The 22090-nt window shown below is 46.5% G+C and overlaps 2 protein-coding genes across 22 annotated transcripts in view; one reads left to right on the plus strand and one right to left on the minus strand.

The window, feature by feature from the left end:
- Window positions 1-238, minus strand: part of ANP32A (acidic nuclear phosphoprotein 32 family member A) — an 18337-nt gene extending 18099 nt beyond the window's left edge. Inside the window, exon 1 of one of the 3 annotated variants that reach the window (XM_042875841.1) lies at window positions 11-238. In XM_042875841.1, coding sequence (XP_042731775.1) covers window positions 11-64 — 54 coding nt within the window. In that variant the 5' untranslated portion in view covers window positions 65-238. The remainder of the gene's footprint in view (window positions 1-10) is intronic. The other 2 variants (XM_042875842.1, XM_042875840.1) reach the window with 2 other exon arrangements.
- The window catches only part of LOC122182496, a 22433-nt gene extending 954 nt beyond the window's left edge, over window positions 1-21479 (plus strand). Inside the window, exons 1-8 of one of the 19 annotated variants that reach the window (XR_006179819.1) lie at window positions 244-580; window positions 1214-1321; window positions 2187-2372; window positions 3198-3416; window positions 4570-4709; window positions 6023-11969; window positions 12070-15447; window positions 20870-21479. Coding sequence is in view for 2 of the 19 variants with exons in the window: in XM_042875843.1 (XP_042731777.1) it covers window positions 3214-3330; window positions 12070-12253; window positions 20870-21279 (711 nt within the window). In the remaining 17 variants the exon portion in view is untranslated. The other 18 variants (XR_006179820.1, XR_006179821.1, XR_006179824.1 and 15 more) reach the window with 18 other exon arrangements.
- The last annotated feature ends 611 nt before the right edge of the window (window positions 21480-22090 follow it).

Consider the following 22090-nt stretch of genomic DNA (forward strand, 5'->3'; position numbering starts at 1 on the left):
TTTTGCTTACATCTGAGGGCGTCCTGTTCCGCAGCTCTAAGTGGATCCTTTTCTTCATGTCCATGGCCGCGGCTGGCGGGAGGCGCTCGCTGTCCCCGGCTCCGCTCCGTGTGGTGACACCGCCGCAGACCCCCCCTCAGCCCGCGCGGTAATGAGGGACTTTGAGGGCTCAACCAGCGCCGCTCGGAATCCCGAGCCCCAGCGCCGCGGCGAACACTAACCTGATAACTGCGGAGGTGGGGGCTCCGGATTGATGGACGGCCGATCCAGCCAATCGCCTCGCCTCGCTGCTTGGCTGCAGCCAATAGGAGGGAGCGAGGCGCGGTGGGAGCCAATAGGGGAGCGGCACAGCCGGCCAGGGGGACAGCCCGGCTGGGAGCGGAGGATCATTCCGTGCTGGTGGCTGATGGGGAAGGAGCGGCGCGGCTCCGCGGTGGGGCTGGGGCGCGCCGTGCTCCCCCCCTCACCGCTCTCCCCCCGCCGCTCTGCCGGATCCTGGGGGAGGCGCCGAGGGGCGGGGAGCGGCGCTTACAGCCGGAGCCGCCCGGGGAAGGGGCGCGCAGCCAGGAGGGAGGGAAAGGTGCGGAGCGGGGCGGCAGAGGGGCGGCTGAGGGGAATGGCGCGCGGGCCGACGGCGGGTGGGGGGGGAATGGGCGGGAAGAGCGCGGGGCGGGGCGGAGCCGGCGGGGGAGGGGGCGCCCTGTGAGGGAGGAGGAGGTGCCGCTGTGGGGGGGGGGGGCCGTGGGGGCTCGGCGCGGTGCGGTGCGGTGCGGTGCGGTGCGGTGCTGAGGCGATGTCCGGTTGAGGAGGCGGTGGCGGTGCTGTGAGGGCCCAGGCCGGGCGGCTTCCTCTGTGTAAAAGCGCTGCCGAGCTGCTAACGGTGCGGTGAACGGAAGGGTCGCGCGAAGCCCGGCTCCGTGCGGCCGAGGGCTCGCGTTGCCAATAAGAAGTGCGTTCTCTCGTATCTTTGGCCGGGCGGGCTGCTGAAACGAGGTGTCGGAAATGTCCTGGCACGGTTCGATGGCTGTGTTGGGTCCGGCCTGGCCCTGCCGTGCTGGAGGCCGGCAGCACGCAGAGAAGAGCAGCACGAGGCCCTTGGCGGGGCTCCCTGTGCGCTCAGGAGGCGTTAAGAAGGCCGTGAGAGTGGTTTAGTGTTTGTCATCAAAAGGTGAGAATTGCTGCCAGCCTGTTACCGTAATATTTTCATTTGTAGGGTATTTATCTTACCCGTGTCGTTTGGAGGAGCTGCAGTGGGTGCAGCTCAGTGTGAATTCTGTGGGACTGAGTGAGCTGGCAGAGATGGAGCTGGATCCAGTGTAAGGTAAAAAGCAATAATCTTAATTCCACAGCTCTCCTTATTTGCAGCAGGTGAATGTTTTTGTGATGAAGGCTGTAGGGAGATCTTATTGCAGCCCTGCAGTGCTTGAAGGGAGCTCATAAGCAGGAGGGGGAGTAACTGTTTAAACTGCGTGATAGTGATAGGGTAAGGAGAAATGTCTTTAAACTTAAAGAGGGGAGACTTAAGTTAGTTGTTGGGAAGCAATTCTTCTTTCAGATGACGGTGAGGTCAGGCTGGTGCATGCTGAGCAGAGAGCTGTGGGTGCCCCATCCCTGCAGTGCCCAAGGCTGTGCTGAATGGGGCCCTGGGCAGCCTGGTCTGGTGGGGTCACCAGGGGTTGGAAATGGATGATCTTTAAGGTTCCTTCCAACCTGAGCTCAGTTCTATGACATTACTGAGACAGGGGAGGTTTAGGTTGGATATTTGGAGGAAGTTTTTCATCCAGAAGGTGGTGAGGCACTGGAACAGGTTGCCCAAGGAGGCTGTGGATGCCCCATCCCCAGAGGTATTTAAGGCCAGGCTGGATGTGTCTCTGGGCAGCCTGGGCTGCTGGTTGGTGACCCTGCATACAGCAGGGGGTTGAAACTGGATGAGCACTGTGCTCCTTTGCAACCGAGGCCATTCTGTGATTCTACAGTACAAGTCTCTCCATAGTTTAGCTGTTAGAGACATTGGATTTCTGCTTTCTCTGCAGCATGGATGAGTTGTTTTATTTACTGTTTGATAACATTGGTTTCAGTGTGCTAAAAGTTACTAAGCAGTGTTTTAGGATGTAAACTTGGCGGTTTTCAAACTTCCGGCTTATGGTGAATTTTATTTTACTTCTGTTTTAAATTCTTCTTTACAGGCGTGAACAAAGGTGATCCCTAGGTTGAAGTTTCACCAAGGAGATCTCGGTCTGGAATGTGGTTTAATGGCACAGGTGAAGATCTTGGAAAAGTAGAGCATCTATAGGTGTGTGATAACCATTGAGTCCTGGCCTGAAGCACCGATTGAGCAGCTGGGGAAAGGACTGGTCAGCCTTGGAGCACAGGTGAAGGCAATTCAACTGTGAGACAGGAAGGGGTGGAGCCTGGCTGCACCTCTCTTAGGCCTCATTTAAGGACTGACTGCCACTGGGCCAGGATCTGTGGTTGGGGATCCCTCCCTTACGGAGTCTGTCTTGTGAGCCTAGATCCTCAGAGATGGGTGAGCGCCTTTCCATCTGCGCTGCTCCCTTTGCTGTTATGCTCCTGTACTGCTGGTCCACCGTGCTGACCTTTCTGAATGGAACAATAGCTGTCAATTATCACCATGGGAAAAAATAAGTTTCTGAGGATCTAGAGTTTTTTTTTTTAATTATTCTTTTGCTTTTTTTGGAAAATAAGAATGTGTTCTTTAAAATTATAAACTGCTCCCCTCCAAAACACAGGGAGAAATTTATTCAAAGTTCAAAGCCAAAAGGGAAAGTTTAAATATTGATTCTTTCTCTCTGCCCCGTGCAAGCATGTGCTGCTTGTGTTGCAAGGATTTTAGAAGACTTAAAATAGTTGGGAGAACTAAAAATGCATGGAAATACTCTGGGGATCAGATATTGAAGTGTCCTCTTGAAACAGTGCGTGCATTTTGAGTAACTGTGCAGAGTGCAGCTTTTCTTAAAAGTAAACAATGCCCGGTCACTGGTTTAACTGTTAGATTTAGGGCATGAGAAAAATTAATTAGCTTAGAAATTGATATGATTGTGCCATAAAGACGCAGGTTTGCTGTTTTGGTAATAGAGGAAAAAAATCTGTTACGTCTTGGTGCGGGAATGCTAAGTCTTAATGGGGGAATTATTGTGCCTTTCAATGAAGGAAGCAGTTGCCTCTCTCTGTTGTAGATGTCACTGATTGGAAATGCTGTGTGCTGACAAACCTATGGAATCCTGTCTTGTCAGAGTCCCTACGGAGCTGGGCAGCAGTGCTGGGCTGAGCTCAGCTCACCATGGTGGGAAGTGGTCGTGGGGAGCTGTGGTCAGTGTCCTGCTGGAAGATGAAGATACCCTGTTCTTGTCTGTACCTTCTGGTTTTTTACGTTTGAGTACAGAGAAGTTGATGTTGTGAGTAATCAGTGCAGTTCATGTTTGATTTTGAATGTGGTTCACATATGTATCCAGTTCCTTCAGTGCCGAAAGTCACCTGTTGTTAATTATGAGACCAACAAATTCTAAGTACAGGTTTGCACGTAGAAGCTGATTGTGTGTCAGGATCTTTGGCCCAAATCTGGAATGCTAAAGGCACTCACTGTGGAAGATGCTAAGGCTTTATTGAGTTACATTTTTACAAGCTTCTTTATGATCATCTTTTAGGTGTTTTCTGATCTAACATTGAAAAGCTATTTAGCGTGACTGCAATTAGGTGATTTCATCCCAAATTCTTATTTTGCTGCGCACATCTCTCCCCCTTTTCTCTTTTTAATGTGAAGTGCTACAGCTTTACTTCAGCATAAGTTTTATATGAGAGGCAGCAGGAGGATTTCCCATGTCTGTAAACTTACTGAGTAGTTGAGCGTTTGCTGAAATGAGCTGCCAATTGTTTTCTGTCTTATAATACTCCTTTGTGGACCTGCTGGTATCTGGCTTATCCCTGCTGCATCTGTACAATGCGTTCCTTCATGTTTTGTGTAACATCTTCCTCAGTCATTTCTGTGCATGTAAATACAGAAACTGGAAAGAGAAAATTCTGTTTGTGAATTGTCCCTCTTCCTGCCCTCACTTCTCCATCCTTCCAGTGAAGGTTGGTCACGAGCAGGAAATGAGAACAACATTGATCACCGGTATCCAGGAGTTCTGAGGAAAAAAGGGGCAAAAACAAGCTTTGGAAAACAATCTGTGTGTTTTGACAACGCAGATTTATGCTTTGAGACCCTCAGTATGGGAGTGCTGTAGATAGAAAAAGCAAATGAAGACCTGAAGGTGTTGGTTGCAGGGGCATCAAAGCTGACTGCTGTTGTAAGAGGCTTGGGTGTTGATTTTGTGCCTTCTGTTGCTCGTTCAGTTAGTTAAATCTCTCCTCATAGTGGTTAGTGAGGTGCGAGCAGAGTGAAGCTTAGACCCAAAAGAGTTTTTGTCTCCTATTATTTGCCTTTTTTAGCTTGCCTAACTCCAGGGAGAATTATATTAAAACAAAGTATCTCTCAGTGCTGACATCTGTGACTGTGTAACTCCTGGCACATGAGTGATTGGTGGTGATTTCTGCACTTATCATTTGCAGGTGCTGCACGTTTGTGTCACAACGTTCTGTCTTCAAACCCTGTTTCAAGTAGGAGAAAAGAACTAAAAAAAAGTAAAGTGATGTGCTTAATGGGAAGTAGTTGTTTTAAGGTGCCCAACTGAGAAGAGAAGAGACTTCTGGTATGTCTCAAAACTAGTTTTGTTCCCTAATTGCTCAGCGTACAGTGTTATCTCTCCTTTATTTGCACAGGATCTGGCATACCAGCAGAGCCTGGGAATCCATTATGTTTAGCAAAATGAGGAAAGAAATCAAAAGTCACCCATTTTTGCTGTTTGCAGCAATAGCCTGATCAACACTTACCCTTCAGCCTGCCTCCTTCCATAACTTTGGCACTGGTTTTTAAAACCACTTTCTGCAGCCGTTTGTCCCCAGTCTCTGGTTGCTACATGTGTTGTTTTTTTTCCTTCTTGGGCAAACCAGCTGTTGTTACTGCCTGCTTATCGCAGAGGGCGTAGCTGAGTTTTGGGGGTGTATTTAGCAGCAGGTGTACTGCGTGTTGTCCTTCCTCTTGTGACAGTGCTTAAGAGTATTTAAGTGTATCCTTCAGCATTTGACAGGTGACCAAGCTGTTCTTTGTTTATATTCTGAAGCATTGAACATTTTGTTAGGAAGATAGTCTGATATTATTACAGATAAGTGCTTTTGTTGGTGACTTTGATGCTTAGCTTGCTGTGAGAAAGATCCCTGTGCAGGGCTCAATAAATAACTGGAGGGCAGCGGTTCCACTTCCTGTGCATGTGCCACTGATTTTGTAAATAAGCATTCAGCCTTTGTATGGCTGCTGTCTTCCTTTTGAAAGCTGTCCTGTGCGTGACCAACTTCAAAACTCTTGTAACACCTCAGGAATTAGTCGATGTTGTGAACTGAAAGCATTAGACAGACTTTCAGAATTATTTGGAAGGGGAAAATATGTGTATGTGAAGTGAAGGAATAGCCTGGCTCTGAGTCAAATGAGCAGGCTGTGCAGCTTTCCTCAGGCTTGTGAAAAATCAAAATGCAGTGACTTGTTAGACCTGTGTGAGAAGGAATAGAGAATGTATATTTCTAGGCAGGCAAAGAGCTGTGTGTGGATTAACCAGCAGCAGGAAAAGAGCCTCAGATTCTTGCAAAACTGTGACAAAACTCCTTTGCAAAACCTGATGAACTCAGCTGTAGTGTGGTGGGATTAAACAGAATCAGAGGTGGGGAGAAAACGACAATTCATGGTACAAAGAGTTTAAGAAGTTAAAGTATTCAAAGAAAATACATTTTGTAACTTCAGTAGAAAATGAAGTGAAACAGTTTACACTGAAGTTTATCAAAGAGTCTGCAGGAAGTTCCTGAAGATGACAAGAGATCTGGAGAATTCTCCTGAAAGTAGAAAATCCAGTTTTCTTACCTAAGCTGTGTACTTTGGAATAAACAGAAAGTTTTTGTTTCGTTTTTTTTACAGCAGCCATTTGGGTAACCTAAAGCACGAAGATCATGATGCTGGTATTTACGAGGTCTGCACACCAGGACTGTGAGTGCAATTGGAGCCAAAGGAGCCTTGCTGTTCTGCTGGGGCTTTATGAAAACTTCAGGAGCATTTGAAAAGTTCTACTCTATCTAGTGGCAGGAAAAAAGGAAATGTAGTTTTTATGCTTCACAGAATCATTAGGTTTTAATTTAGCACAAGTATCCCAGACCAACACAGAGTATTTCTTTCTTAGAGTCAAAATAAGAAGCATCTATGGTAGAAAGAGAGTACTGTGCAAAACTTGCTCCAGTGGGTATGAGAGCTTTTCAGTCTGACAGTTTAAGTAGCGAAGATGAAAGTGAGGACAGTTCTTGGGCAGGGGACTCAAAGAGGAATGTGATTCATGGGGCACAGTGACTGGTGTAATTAGCAGTGCAGCTGCTGCAGTGCCCTGTGCCAGTGCTAAAAAAGCCTGTTGTGGCCCGTGCTCTGCTGCTCGAGTGGCAGTGATAACGATGGCTGCAGCAGTGCCAGCTCCAGGCTGCTGTATGGGAGTGGAGAGGTTTCTGCTGGGTTTCAAATTGGCATGGAACCATCATAGGCTTTCCTGAGGTGTTCAGGCTGAGGAAAAACTCTGGAATTGGAAGTGGCAGAGTTTTGTTTTGTGTTCTCTGTAAAAAATAGTAAAAGAGTAGCGATACAGAGGGATTGAATTAATCTGGTGATGAGTAAAACCTGTCAAATTCAGGCAAGGAAAAACCAAAGACTTGAACACCTTCAGTTTTAACATTTTCAGCACGTGAGGTTTTATTTCTGTAATAAATGCATTTGTTTCGGTGTCCTATTAAATGAGGTTTAAAACTTCTTGCTGTGATAGAACTTTCTAACTGTCATTCTGCAATATCTGAAGCATCTGACCTGTGGTTTGGTGTTTGTTTCCATTTATGCTGAGTGACACATTTCAGACTTGACCCAGAGTGGAATTTGGAGCGTGGAGCTCTTGAAGCGCTGGGACAAGGAGAATGGGAAGGAATGTTCTGCTGGAGCCAGGCTTCTTTCTCTGTAAATGGCTGGACCAAGTGAGGATGAGCTTTCACTGGAGAGTGGGGGGGATTTTGAAATACTAACCACAAAATGTTACATTCTGTCACTAATGTGCACCATCAGAACTCACTTCTCTAGCACTCGACAAATGCAATTTGCATTTGAAATTGAAGTGGATTCCCCAAAGTCTTACATCAGTCTCACATCAAAGACAGCAGAATTTCCTAGAATTCAGGGACTCTGATACTTACTGTCAGAGCAATCTGCTTACCTGCATTGCCCCAACATCCGTGTTAGCATCTCCTAACATGCCACCTGTGCAGTGGAAGTAATCATTTTGTCCTGTCTGAGAGAACACTTAGCTTCCTTCCTGGCTGTTCCAAGTGTAATACAACCATAAATACATACACACGCAGTGCTTCTAATTTCTTTGCCTTCCTTATCCTCTTCAAAGGGTTTCTTGCTCTTTTTCATCCTTTTCCTTGTCTTTGATTTTGTTTCTATCAATTCCATCTCCTTAGTCCTCCTGCCTCCCTCAAGTTTGTTTGGCATTCTTCAGCAACGGTGTTTATGGCTCGATTCAAGAAAGAAATTAAAGAGGGAATCACAAGTTCCTGCATCCTGAGGTATCGAAGGTTGTCAGCTAATTTACAAAAACATGCTGTAATCATTCCTTGTTGTCCCTGCTGACTGATGGTACGAGTTCCACAGGCTTAAATCCAGGCACAAAGATGAGTCCTAAAATAACACTGCAGGGTTTCTCCTTGTGCAGTAAGAGACTCTGTGCTCGACCCAAGCACCTGCTGACTGCAACCTGAGTGACAGTAAGTAGTGTAGTTCTGTGGCTTGTGTGTCCAGCACGTATAGATGTGTACCCTGGGGCTCAGCACTAATAAAGTCACCTTTTGTGAAAGCTGTATTGCATATTGTCTTTGTCATAGGTGGCTATCAATTTATAGAACGACAGTCACATGGTGCTCTTGGAAATGCCATTAAATACTAAGATTCTCAGTTTGCTTGAAGATTGTGGAGGTTGTTTTGGTTTTAATAACAAAAATCTCAAGCCTGAGAATGGTTCAGTCCTTTTCCCATGGCATCTTTGAGCCTTTTTCCAATATGATAAGCAGGGTGAGAACTGATTGTTTTAAAAATTAAAATAATCTCCATTTAAAGCCTATGAAGTAAAAATAGTTCTAGTTTGAAAATGAAAAATACTATTTCAGATGTTACAAAAGAAGGTTTGTTCACCTCAGCTCTGACTCTTCCCTCTCCTCAACAATTAGATATTCACAGCCTCCAGAGGAGGTTAGCAAATAGGCTGGTTCGATTGGAAGGGGCCTACAAAGGTAACCATGTCCATTTGCATCGCATCTTAGGGCTGACCAAAAGCTAGAGCAGGTTTTGAGTGTCTTTTAGTGTGTTTGGGTTTTGTTTTGTTTGCTTGGGTTTTTTTGGCTGATGTGTAGAGTAGTGTGACGTGTGCCCACTGCTTTTTTTTGCTTAGTTAAATAATTCAGCAGTTAAACTCCAGGGTAAATCACAGGTGGGAATGGGATATGAAACTTGTTTTACCCAGCTCCCTGAGTAACACGGGGTGCTGCAGTTTTTAGTGGTTCAAAATGTTGAGGGAGATGTGACCAATGGATTGATAACTGAGTAACACCCGTGAGATGGACAGAGTAGGAGGAAGAACTGAGTCTGTTTTAACGATGAGTAAATTGAGGTAAGTGATCTGCACATCATGTGGGAAACCTGAATATATATTATATATATATATATATCCAAATGTGAGCAGACCACAAACTTCCTATTGGAGGTGCAGGCTGGGCTCTGCATATTCCGTGTGCCTTCTGCCATTTTCTTGCCCAGTTACAGAAGTAGATGCAGCTGCTCTTAAGACATTTGGGAAGAAAATGAAAATTCAACAGATTGAAGACTTGTGTTAGAATAGGTGGGTGTTGCCTTTGTTCAAAGGGAGAGTGAAAGGGAAGGAAGTAAACTCTTTAGCCCAGAAGTTATCAAAGCAGAGTTAATTTTGAAGTAGAAGGGTGTTTTTAGAAACCTCCAGGGCAGGATTCTCCTATTGTATATTGATCTGCACCAGGAATACCTTTAAGGGGGAAGTATTGTACTGGAATAAGTAGAATAAATTGGTGCAGTGGAGGAGGCTGAACAGGTACCAGGTGTGGTGGCCTGGCTTGTACTGTTGATGGAATCATTGCCATTGGCCTCATGAGCATTTTGATTTTGGCTTGTGAGCTGCTTGCAGTTCCATTCCTGCAGTGAGGATAAAGAGCAATCAACAGATTTGCACAGAAGCTGCTGATAGACATTAGCCATGAGACCTAGCCTGGCATTTAAATAAAGCTTAATTAAACATATGTTTTTTCTGGAAATATTTGAGAATTTCTGGTGGTCACACTGGCATTTTTCCTATGGTGCACGTGGAGTCTGCAATCAGCAAAAGCAGTTTTATGGGGAGTATGCACTGCGTGTCCTCTAAAGCTGTAATTCAACTGTGTTTTGAGTCTGCTGAAGCAGGGTAGCTACAGGGGGGAGGCAGGACTTGGGCAAGTGACGTGCACTTTTACTGCAGTCAGTGCTGGGGTGAGGATCCCTACCTCCTTCCCCATGGTACCCTAACCCAGGGAGCACTGAAATGGAGGCCTTCACAGGAAGATAAACCTCAGTATGCTTCTCCAGTGAAATGTATTACACATTTGTTAGCTTTTGGGTAACAGCCAAATCATTCGTTGTCCCTCCCCACACACGCTTCCATTTATAAATGAATTCTTCAGTCTTTTGAATGTCATACAAAACTGTTCGAAACCAGACTTGAGCAATTGAGATTCAATTAGTTCAATCAGAGCGATTCAATTGACACAGCTGAGTTCTGCGATCCGAACAAAAGATTCTGCTGTAATTGTGTAGCAATATATAAATGCTGATACGATTGTCTTGTCCTCAGCCCTCCAGAAGGATGCACTGCATTTTAAAACTTACTGCCATGCACCCCGTTTCCTACTGGATGCTTCTGTGGTGCCTCAGCCCCTTATCGAATTGGAGGTGGACACAATCTAGTGGAATACAGGAAGGTGTGCTTCCTGTGGGCAAACCTGCTGAATGTTGGGCATTAACATGTAATGCATTGCTAACTTGGTGAACTGAGTTGGTCATCCAGTCTGTCTTGAGACAGATGATCTTGTATTACCCATTTGCAGATGATGTTTCTGATGAATCATTTGAGGCTGTGATTCACAGCTTGACTGTAGTGATGTTCAAGTCAAAAAATGCACTTTATCTCAGAGCAGGAAGGGCTATGCTGTCTGCTTTTCTTGAATCTACACCTGTCAGTCTGCAATGTGCAACTGAGTGCAAAGCCAAGAAAAAAACAAGAAGTTTACTCACCAGCATGAGAGCCAAGAAGCAGCAGTTTCCTTGGTCATCTTGCTTCTGCCACAAGCAGCCATGTCCTTAGACCTGTTTTCCAATGGTTCTATGACTGGTTGCCACCAGGTTTTTTTCTGCACCTTCCTACTTCTTTCTTGACCATGTCAGGTTTGTCTCTTAAGGTTTTCTGTAGGTGATGGAAGACCAGAATCGTTCATCTCACGTCCCTCATTTTTGCATGAGCATGAAACCAATGGTCTTACCAGCAGTTCTGGTGTTACCTAGCTCTGTTTTCTGTCAGAAGTTAAAATCTCATGTTGTCTGTGTAAATGAAGCATCAGCTCATGCATCACGTAATTAAAGCAGAGATTCTCATCTTCCTCTGCCAGTCCTCCTTCATCACTGTCTCAGGCACAGCAGATGAAACAGCCTTATTTGCTTATCATGCAAATTCAAATCAGGCATCGTCTGAAATAAGACTCTCTAATCCTTCCTAGGGTTGTCTAGACTTCCATATTTCTATGTGAGATTTTAGAGATGAATTCCTTGGCCGTCTGCACATGTAAAACTTCTGCAATGTTTCACTGTCTAATTAATCACTCCTTCCAACGTTGTTTTCCCTAACACGACATATTTACTCCACGCAGGGTGGTGTTGTGCAGGGTAGTGGTTTGATAGAGCAGCCCTTTCTTCTCCCAGATTGCAGCGTGCCAGCCTCTGTTCTCTGCTTGTTGCATGTAAGATCATTATTTTCATATGAGGAAGAATATCACAAGCAGCCTCTTCTCCTAAGCAACCTTGACTTTCCTGTAAGGATCACAGCCGTCCTTGGTTATCTCCTTCCATGCAGCTGGGACTGCTCAGTGCTGCCTTGCTGCTTCCCTGGGTATTCCTACCTGTCTATTGTGCTGTTATCTCTTGTGTTACATTCTCGCGCCTCTTGTGGAATTTCTCTCATGTTTATTCTGCCCCAGGACCTGGCGTGACTCAGAGGTTGGACTTGATAGACATGATAGTAAAACAAATAATGATGGAACATGAAAAAATCAGACCTTGACTGGCAAGTATGGAGAGTGAGCTGGTGTGTAATTCCATTCAGGGCAGGGTCAGCACAGTGTTCTTCTGTGTTCCGAGCAGATGTTTGTGTGGGCTGCTCTTGGAGGTCCCTGATAATGGAATTTCTGCTCCCCAACCATTTGTTCCGTTACCTTGCTGTCCTCGCTCGTCATATTGTCTGACCTGAATCTTCCCTTTCTTTTCAAATGGGCGATGAATGGGAAAAAGGCGTTTCCATTTCCTTTTGGAGCTGTTAATATTTAGTTGAAAGTACTGACAGATTTTGTGGTCTCTGTCAGGGCAGCCACCTCTGTTTCTCCATTCTCTCCCTGCAGGTTGTTTTCTGAACAGGCACTTGCTCTGACTGGCTTTCTGGCTGTAAGCTGTGTGAAGCAGGCTTAGGGCTCAGCATTCAAAGCTGGGTGCTCTACTCCAATGAGATCTAGCTTATGTATGTCTTTGTTCCCCACATGATGCAGTGCTGCTGTCAAGCTGAAAAATTCACCACTGTTGACTCATGCACACCTGTAATTTCTCTTTTTTTCCTGCAGTGTTCTTTCTGCAGTGGAAGTGGCAGCAGTGATAAGTTGGAGGTAATTCTCGATGAGGATCTGAGTCTGGATGGTCAATGCGTCAGTGCCAAACTATTTGATTGGCATGAGGAAACTGCGTGGCTTTGGGCTGGGAACACAACTGGAAAAGATGCTGAGGCTGTCCAGAAGTCCATGGTGGGATGTAAGGTGTCTGATCTTTTTCACGGTGTTCTGGATTTATCCTTGCAGCAGCTAGGATATCTGTTATTTCAAAAACCATTCCTTCTCTGACACTTGTCCCTTAGGTAGCGTAGGTAGGAGGAGGAATTCTATCCTTTTTCAACCTCCACTTTTGGGAACCTGAGCAAAAGCGAAGCACCTGTGTACGTGATAGCATCCATTACCAAGGTAACGTCAGTTGTTCTTCTCTGGACTTGTTCCTTGCTAGCAAGAATAATTACTTACTCATTTTTCTTAACTATCTCATCCTGGGTCTCATTCACAATGTGAGGGATCCCAGTTTAATTGCTGAATCTTGAATTTTAGAGACAACATAAACAAATGTAACTGTATCAGATGCTTTGAAGAGTCTGCAGGCTGAAATGTGTCCTTCCCATCCACACAACTCAGTGCTGAGGCAGCTGAGGAGCATGCTCTGCCAACGCCAGGCCAAGCAAAACCTCACCAGGATTCTCAGACTGATAAAACCAATACTGGAGGAAATGGAGAAAAATCTGAATAGAATTTCTTATTATTAACTGCTATCTGTACTGAGTGCAGTATTACTATTCTAGGCCTTCGAAAATGACATGTTATTTTCCTTTCCTTTTAAATATGACAAAAGCAAGCCTCAGACTAAGTAGCAGATATTAAATATTGAATATTCCAAAAGGATTTTTCATCTGTTAAACATAAAGACTTCTCTCCAAAAAGAAGCAGGCTGGTTAGGCCATATATGTTTGTTTTTCTCCATGCAGGATGCGTTTTCCCACTTCAGCTTAAGCTGGATAAACAGTTGAGTAAATGGAAGCACTTTCTCTTAACAGAAATGCTATTACTAAAAACAGTCAGTGATTTAATCAATTGAGTTTCACAGTATTCACAGTTCACCCTCTTGTGTGCTAGAGTTCAGCACTGTACAAACAGGATCAGAAATTCTTTGCTTACCTAGCAGCAAACTGGCTGCTTAGTCAGACACACTGTTGAGTGTTCAGTGCTGAAATAAAGTTTTGATAATTGAGCTTTCTCCTACAGCGCCATTTGTTGTGGGGTCAGATTCTTCAGGTAGCGGCTGTGCAAAGCACCTCAGCTGCTGCGTCCTCTGAACGAAGTGCAAACACTGATCTTTGCATGGAATGGGTGGTGGGAGATGAGCTGGGGAAATACTCAGAGGCTTCCAACGTTATTGCTGCTCATGGGCTGCATTTCTCTTTTTGAAGATTCCCAGAGCTTGCAATATATGGTGTATATTTAAAAGCCTCGTGAGGATGGGAATAAAACACATTTTTCTTTCTTTTCTCCGTACTTCACGAATTGCTCCTTTCTTGAAAGCCACAAATGATGGAACCTTGTTTGTTTTCTTACATCCATTTCTGCTGTTCTCACAGTCGTCTTAAAAACGTTCTGTTTCTGTCATTGTTCCTTAAATATTTGCTTTCCAATCTCAGATGGCCTTATGAATGGAAACCCATAGGAACTGAATGTTTGTGTTTATTAACGCTTCAACTTCTGCTGGTTAAGAGCTCTGGAAAATAGAGCAGCATGGGCAAAACAAGAGTTGCATTTTGAAATGCTGTTTGTGCAAGTGCTGTGGTTGCTGTCTGTTTCCTCCAAGGCAGCTTTAGGAGTCAAGGAGGTGTTCAAAACTGACAGTTAATTTGAGTGAAAATAGATGCAAAAAGTGTCTGTTGGCAGCTGTGGGATGTCTTAACTAGAAAGTACAGCAAGTGTGGATGAGAATGCGTGTTTGTAAAGAAAGGTGGGTGTTCACCTGGACAGAATCAGGTTCTGGAATACAAAAAGGTTGAATTAGCATGTGCAGGTATGTGGAACTGCATTCCAATGTGTGTCCTCACTCACAGTGACCAAGCAAACCGAGCTGCTGTGTATGCTGGGCTTGTTTTACTGTGCCTGAACCTAAACCACTCAGAAGTTCGGGATAAATGAGTGTACAGAGGAGAAGAAAAATGACTTGAGTGTTTGTATTCTATTTGCATTCAGTAGTGTGTCTATGAGCCTTAAAAAAGCCAACAAAACGAAGTTTCAGACAATGCGTTTCTGCATACAGGTTAGTGAAGGTAAGGTCTGGTGTACAGGGAAAGTCAGTGCAAGGAAAGTACTTGTTATTGTGATAGAAATCAATCATTTTTTATTCTGTGAGGTTGGAAAAAAAAAAAAAGAAAAAGGATTCTAGTATGATATTCATTACGTTGGGTGAATGCTAGAGGGGGATTTTTGTTCCTCTGCAATGAAGGCAGTGGCTCAGCAACTAATAGTTATCACAAACACCAACAAAACCTTTTCCCCTTGATCTCATCTTAGAATCCCCAGCCTTCCTCTTCCTTCTGTCAATACTTGTGTCTTTCTCTTCTTCTCTGACTGCAAGGGAAGCATGGGTGCAACTTACAGCTAGGAGTAGGAAATGAATTTAAGCAAAGCGAGGTGCTGCTTGGATAATACACACATTTCTGCAAAGGGCTTCCATCACAAACCCATCTTAGAATCATGGAGTATCACGTTTGATTAAATGAACTCCAACAAAGAGAAGAGAAAAGGCAATGAAGGAGGTGCAGAAGGATTTGAGTTAACTAGGGCATCCTATTGAGAACCTCAAACAGCGATGAAAGGCCTGCACTACTGAACAGGCAAAGTAAAATAATCTGAGTATAACTGCAGTCTATGGAACTGTGGTGCTCCAGAGGGGCTGTGAGTGGGCTCCTGCCATCCTCTTGCATTGCTGCTTGCTCTCCCTGATCTGTTGTTTGCTCAAATCAAACCCGAGGTCAGCAAAACACGTGCTGCTGTTGTGAGGTAAATGCTGGGCAAGCGGTCAAACGACGGAGGCAGATCCAACCACCTGCTGGCTATTGAGGCCCCTGGTCTTTTTATTTCACTGCTGGGATTGCAGGCAGTGCCTTGTGATAGCGGAGCAGAAGCTGGACGTTTGGCTGGTGATACAGATGGGAAGAACCAGTTTGGGTTGAGCCAGCACTGCCCTGTGTTGCAGAGCATTTCTTCTTCCGATGCAGTAATAATCGTACCTGCTGCTTAGCTTGTTCACTAATAGGGATGAGTGCATGTCTTATCCTTTTAAGGTAGAACAGCAAACACTAGATGTGTATTTGGTCAGCATTAAGTGTCACGTTGCGTTCTATCCGTATTTCTTCTTGTTTCAAGGTAAGTAGATGTGACTTGGCTGTTAATGTGGCTGTAACTGAGCCCTAAAATGGAGCTGTTGCCTAACATGCATAGTCAGACAGTCCAAAACCAACAAGACAGTACTCTTGTCTTTGTGTAGATGACTGTATGGGGACGTCACTGATGTTAAAGGGCTTTTAACTTGTTGCCCAACAAGCACGTGTTGTGGCAGCGCTTTGTTAGCATACCCACTGCTGCTTCCAGGATCTTATCTTCTGTTTCTGGCTCTGGAATTCTGCATCTCTGGATTTCTAGAAACCAGATTTGTTGGTCTTCCATGAATTTAGTAAATATATATCGCCAAACAGACTTCATTTTGTATTATCCCTGATTTTAACAACTTGGAGTAATTGAGAATAAGGTAAAATCCTTAGCAGGTACCAGCGTGGGCCAGGAGGTGTTTGAGTGCTGTGAAGTTTGGATGCAAGGACTGTTTTTCAGTTCAGACAGATTTTCAGTCTGTCTCATGTATATAAAATCATGTTTAACAGATGTATTCCTAGGATTTTTGCTCTGAAATTTCTCTTTAGCAGCGCACCATGATTTCTGTATGCATTTCCCCAGCGCAAGAAACTAACTTTCTGCTTTGTAATGCCACTATTAGAAACTGCAGAGGTAGTGATAGGTCACCACTTTCTACAACTTTGCCATTCCTCTGGTGCTGATCTTTGCCACGAATAGGTGCAACAGGTCTGAGAATTGAGGAGCACTTGGTGTAGCACTCAGCTGCAAGCAGGAGGAAGGAACAAAGTGATGGAGCAGTGAGTGCTGCTGCATGCTGAGGCTTCTCCAGGTGTGTCTTGTGGCCCCTTGTCCCCTGAAGGGGTGGTGTGTGACCTAAAGAGGCGCTGATCTGCTCCTGGGCTCCTCAGCAGCCTGTGACGTCCTCTTAAGGCCATTCTGTCAATGAATATGCCAATGATCAAGTGTTTGGGGTGTTTTTGTACCTTGCATTTCACCGGGGAGGTGTGTTGTCACTCGTTACCTTGCTGGGCAGGTTTAATGGGGTGGAGGTTCTGGGAGAACTGGTGGGACTGGAAGTAAGTCATACTCCTTCAGTATTAAAATTGAGCTAGGCTTCTGAATTAAAAGTGGTTATTTGCCTGATTTCCCTTCAGAAGCTCTAATATACCCAGGGAACCAAGGCTAATTGTCTGTTGCATTGCTTTTGGTTGGCTCAGATGCAGACCTCAGAGTGGGAGGAGAGCAAGGAAAGACCTATGGGTGGGAAATCAGGGACGTAGCACACTTTGGAACCTTTTAATCCCTTCCTCCTAACATAAATGAATGAATTTGTACTATTTTCTTTGAGCAGAGTTCCTGGTGTCTGTTCTGTGGGCTGTTGTGTGGTCCAAAGACTTCTAAACCTTCTGCAGACCTAGCACACTGCTTAGGAAAACGTGCACAGCTGTGCATGCACTTAGGCATAGCAGTTGTGCTTTTATGAACTGTCTTTGTACAAATGTAATGACACCAATACAGGCAAGTTTAATGAATGAACTGGGTTTGTTTTCAGATAACCTCAGTTGTGTCAGTACAAAACCTGTGCACAGACAAACCTTTGCTTTTGCTACTTACACGGCAGTACAGAGGTGAGATGTGCTCTGCAAGGTGTATCGTGCTGCTTTCCTTAATCAAGAAGAAACTGAGGAGATGGTGCAGGGCACTTCAGGAAAAAGTGGCAGTAGAGAGGTCTTGAGGTGCTTTGCTTATTCTTTTCTGGATTGGGAGAATAGAGGGCTCTGGATATCAAGGAAGAAGCGTGCTTGGCAGCCACTTAGAGATTGTCTCAAGGGTACCGTAGTGGCATTGCCAGCACCAGGCATCAAAGCTGGCCTTCTGCATCCAGTTTCCAATCAGCCCCATGCAGTACAGCTGTAAGCATTCGTTGTGCTGCTACCACCTGGCTGTGGCTGGGTCTGATTCAACTCTGCTACTTGTCCTAAAAGGAATAATTAGCTGTGCTTTAATTTAACTGAACAGGAAAGGTTCAGGTAGGCCAAAGCCTGTGCCACCAACTCTCAACAAAGACAACTTTTATTTTGAGAGGAATGCATTTTAAAAGCCCTGTCTTTCCTGTGCCAACTTCCCTCCAGCTGCTTTGCTGGTAGCAGGATCCTAATTAGAACTCTCCTGGCACAGAACTCCTGTTCTAACGCACGTGTGTTGCCATTGATTTTCACAAGGCTGCTCAGGTGAGGTTAAACAGCCACAGAGTGATACTAAGCTCACAGCTGCAAGCCTGCAATAGGTTAAAAGCACCCGGTCAGACTGTGGATAGTGAATCCTGGTTGTAATGAAACGGCTGGTAACTTCTGGGGAAAGCAGGGGTGGCATTTCCCCTGTGATTTTCAGTGGCAGCATTTCCTAAGGGGTGCGGATTCACTTTGCCATTTAAAGCTATTTGGAATCCTTCCACCAACCATCAGTGGTGTCACACTGGGCCGTACTGCTGTGTCATGACATACAGCGCCCAGATATCTGGGGCTGCCCCAAGGAACCCCAAATGCTGATGCAGGCAGCCCAGCATGGCAAATCCTACAGCTGTGCTGCTGCTGACCTTGGCCTGCTGCCTGCTGCGCCTCCAGCCCCAAAGCTCCTTGGATCTCCTTGGCTTGCCTGGATCTCCAACAGTCTCTTGGCAGGTGAAAATGGCTTACTTTGAAGGAGAGGCAGATTCCCCTTTGGTCTGCAGTTCACTGCACCAGCACCTGCCTTGCAGCGCGTGTTTGCTCCCAGCCTGGTGCCTCTGCTGTGCTCTGAACGTTCCTCCCTTAATGAAGTTCTTTAATTACTGTTTTTCTTCGTGGAATGCCTCGTGGTCTCTTGGTCTTTTGATACCATCAGACTGAAAGGGAGAAGAAAATCCTTTAAACAATTTTCTGACTCCCCCTAGAGGATTTCCTTCTGGGCCCAGCACTGGCCACGCAATGGGAGCAGCAGAGCAGTGGCTCACTGTGTCTGCACAGCTGGGTTTCAGCACAGACTGCATTTTTCCAGCACCCACAGAGTGCTTTTCTTTTCCTGTCAGTTCCTGCTAATGTCTCCCTGACTTTATTCCCACTGTTCTTTAAATATAAATGCTCACAGGCCATTTTTCCTCAGGCAACACAGGCCTGGCATTCTCTGCCAAAGGATCCCACTGCAGCTGTTGCAGAATGGCTGTTCTCACATCTACCGATTCCTCTGGACCAAACTTTGGGATGCCCCTCATCTCTCCCATCACACCATTGAGTCTCAGTGCCCACTGCAGGTGACTGCTCATTTCTGTGATACCATCTTTTCCCCCTGTCCCATCTAAGGGTGCCCATAGGTTGCTTGCATTTCTGCACAGTCCTGCCTATTGCTGCCCACTGTGTCGTGCCCCACCTGCTGAGAAATGCCATTTCGAGTGGAACAGGGGATGTGGCTTCTTTACAAAGGGCACAGGAAGGGTCAGAGCTTTGTGATACACCATCTGAATGTGGGCCTTCCCAGAAAGGTGCCAACTTTATGCCTGTGGAAAGGAAAATCCTCCACGGTGCTCTGCATGAACGCCTTCTGGTGAGTGTTCAAACAGTAAGGGGCTCACTCTGTTCCAGATGTGTTGTCTGTTTAACCACTCAGTCCCCATCACTTGATGACATCAGGGGAATGCTGTTGCAGCAGCAGGAAAAAGCCGTTCTGGCTCTCTGCTCTTCCCCTTCTTGGCTCCAAATCCCTTTGTTCTCTTTCTTAGCACGCAGCCATGGGTCAGGAGCTGGGTTATTGCTGCACTGAGCCACGCTTGGTTTGTCAGGGGTGTTGCAGCCATCCCTCATTGCCTAAAGGAGCTGTTAATCAGAGGATGCTCAGTACCACGGGGGGAGGCGATCCTCCCCTCTGCTCTGCCCTGCTGAAGCCACGTATACAATCCACTGCCCAATTCTGGGCTCCCCACTTCAAAACAGCCCAGGCTTTTTTGCACCCCCAGTCTGCAATGCTGATGCCAGCTCTGCCATGGCTGCTGCCAACTGTGCAGACTCAAACCCACACATAGCAACAGAAACATCTGGCTGAGGCAGAGAGGATGGCATTGCTGGCACAGCAGGTTTCCTTCTCACCGTGCCCCTCACCAGCTCTTTTTGCTCCCCAGCCTTCCTCCTGCATGCTTGCAGCCAAGGAGCAGTTGTGCTCCAGGAAAAGAGCCCAGAGGAGGGACGCAAAGATATACAGAGCACCTCCTGACGTGGGAAGGCTGAATGCCCTGGGTCTGTTCAGCCTGGAAGCGATCTGATCCAATATCCGACGAGGCTCCGCAACAACTCTGAGCCCCCAGGGCGAAGCACGCGGCGCTGCTCCCAGCCGCGGCCCCCCGACGCCATGCCCTGCAGCTGCTGTGCGCATGCGCACAACGGGCAGCACCGCCCCGCAGCGCCGCCATGGCGTTGGGGCTGCGGGTGATGCGGGTAGCGCTGCTGCTGCTGCTGCCGCCCGGCGGTGAGGGGCAGCCGGCCGTGCTGAGCAAGGGCCGTTTTGTAGGGGGCGTTCCCCAGCCCAGCGCTGTTAGTCTGGGGTAACGTTTGCTGTCGGTTTTGTTTGCAGCTCCGTTACTGATTTGTGGTTCCTCCTGCTGGGGAGGGGGTTCTCATAAGGGCAGGTGGCGACAGGGTGGGGGAAAATGGCTTCAAACTGGAAGAGAGTCGGTTTAGAGCAGATATCGGGAGGAAAATCTTTACTGTGAGGGCAGTGAGGCACAGGCACAGGTTGGCCAGAGGTTGTGGATGCCTTCTCCCTGTACACATTCAAGGCCAGGAGGGATGGGGCTGTGAACAACCTGGTCTGGTGGGAGGGGTCCCCACCTGTAGCAGGGGTTGGAACTGGGTGGTTGTAAAACTTCCTTTCAACCCAAACCGTTCAGCACCAAACTGTTGGTGCTGGAACAGCTGCCCAGAGAGGCTGTGGATGCCCTGTCCATCCCTGCAGGTGTTTGGGGCCAGGTTGGATGGGGCTCTGGGCAGCCTGGGCTGCTATGAAATGGGGAGGTTGGTGGCCCTGCACGTGGCAGGGGGTTGGAGATTCGTGATCCTTGGGGTCCCTTCCAACCCTGGCCATTCTGTGATTCTGTGATCTGCCATCGTTCGTATCTCAGAAAACACAGAATTAGGAGATAACGTGAAGGGTTTTAGGTTGAGCAGTTACTGTATGATAGGTGTTGCCTTTGATGTTTTTCTCTTTGTGCTTCTTTAATTATTCACCCGTTCAGGAAATCGTACCACCTCGTATGGCAGCATTGACATATCTTGTGTAAATAGGAAGAGAACAATAATTCTAGCACGAGTGCATTTGTACTGAAGTTTGCTATTGGTGATGTAGGCTGGAGGGTGAGCAAAGCAAACATGCACCATTTACACACTGTAAAAGCCATTTAATTCTCTTACAGCATCAGGGACAGCCCTGTCCAGGCCAGGAGAAGCAGCAAAGGATGAAACCCTGGGGCACCTGCTGGCTGTTCTGCACCACGCTGCACGAGGAGCTCAGCACGCAGCAGGAACTGCCACCCCCAGCAATGGCACAACTGCTCCTTGGCTGCAAGCATGCAGGAGGAAGGCTGGGGAGCAAAAAGAGCTGGTGAGGGGCACAGTGAGAAGGAAACCTGCTGTGCCAGCAATGCCATCCCCTCTGCCTCAGCCAGATGTTTCTGTTGCTTTGTGTGGGTTTGAGTCTGCACAGCTGGCAGCAGCCATGGCAGAGCTGGCATCAGCATTGCAGACTGGGGGTGCAAAAAGGGAGAATGGCATCCTTGATCAGTTGAAGAATGGATTTGGTGACGTCTTTAAGGAGTGTTCTTGAAGAAGCCATGCTAAAAATCACACTGAAGCTTCGAAACTCCCAACCTGCTGCGAAATGATGATGAAGGTTGCTCAGTGGGCTTCTCCAGACTGCAGGGGTGCCTATGGGCGTGCAGGATGACAAGGCAGTCACATGTGGAGTATCAGCAGTTACACACAACGTTCTGTGCAAATGTGATGAGAATAAATTGGCTCCAGCAATTCTTCTTTCTCTTCTTCTTTACTTTTAGGCGGACATATTTTCATTTCTGATCACTGGAAAGCAAGTTTGTACTGGTGCTATTTTTATTTCCTGCTGCTGGTTGCCAGATTCGTGGCGCTGTATATTATGTCTGTTTTCTTTCTGCTGGTTTCAGTAAAATTCCTAGAAAGCTTCTGTCAGCTATTGCTCCTCCTTGAAGCTCAGCCCTCTGCACGGGCTCAGGGCTGGGGATGGGAGCTCACTTTTCTTTTGGCATAAAGGCTCTTTTAAACTCAAGCTGTTCAGCTGTGTGGTTTTGAGTTCAGTATCCAGGACATCCTCCTCCATCCTTTTTGGTCATTAGAATGGATTCATGCCACGATTCTGTTTAAAGTTTGGTGTATTTGGTTAAAATATTTCCTTAGACCTTTTTTTCCTTCTGCCCAGTGGAAGTTAGCAGTCCATGTTCCTGCCGTGGGTCGCCGAGGCTGCGGAGCAGGGAAGTCAGGAGCAGTGAATGCATTCTGAATATGGAACCAATGGTCTGCGGTGCCTGGGCCGACGGTTGGATCACTGCCTTCAGAGAACCAAATGTGCCCTTTTATTTTGCAGAGTGTTTCGGTGGGGATCC

This window comes from Lagopus leucura, unplaced genomic scaffold, assembly GCF_019238085.1.
Source record: "Lagopus leucura isolate 7727_CA_CO unplaced genomic scaffold, USGS_WTPT01 Super-Scaffold_100015, whole genome shotgun sequence".
NCBI lineage: Eukaryota > Metazoa > Chordata > Aves > Galliformes > Phasianidae > Lagopus > Lagopus leucura.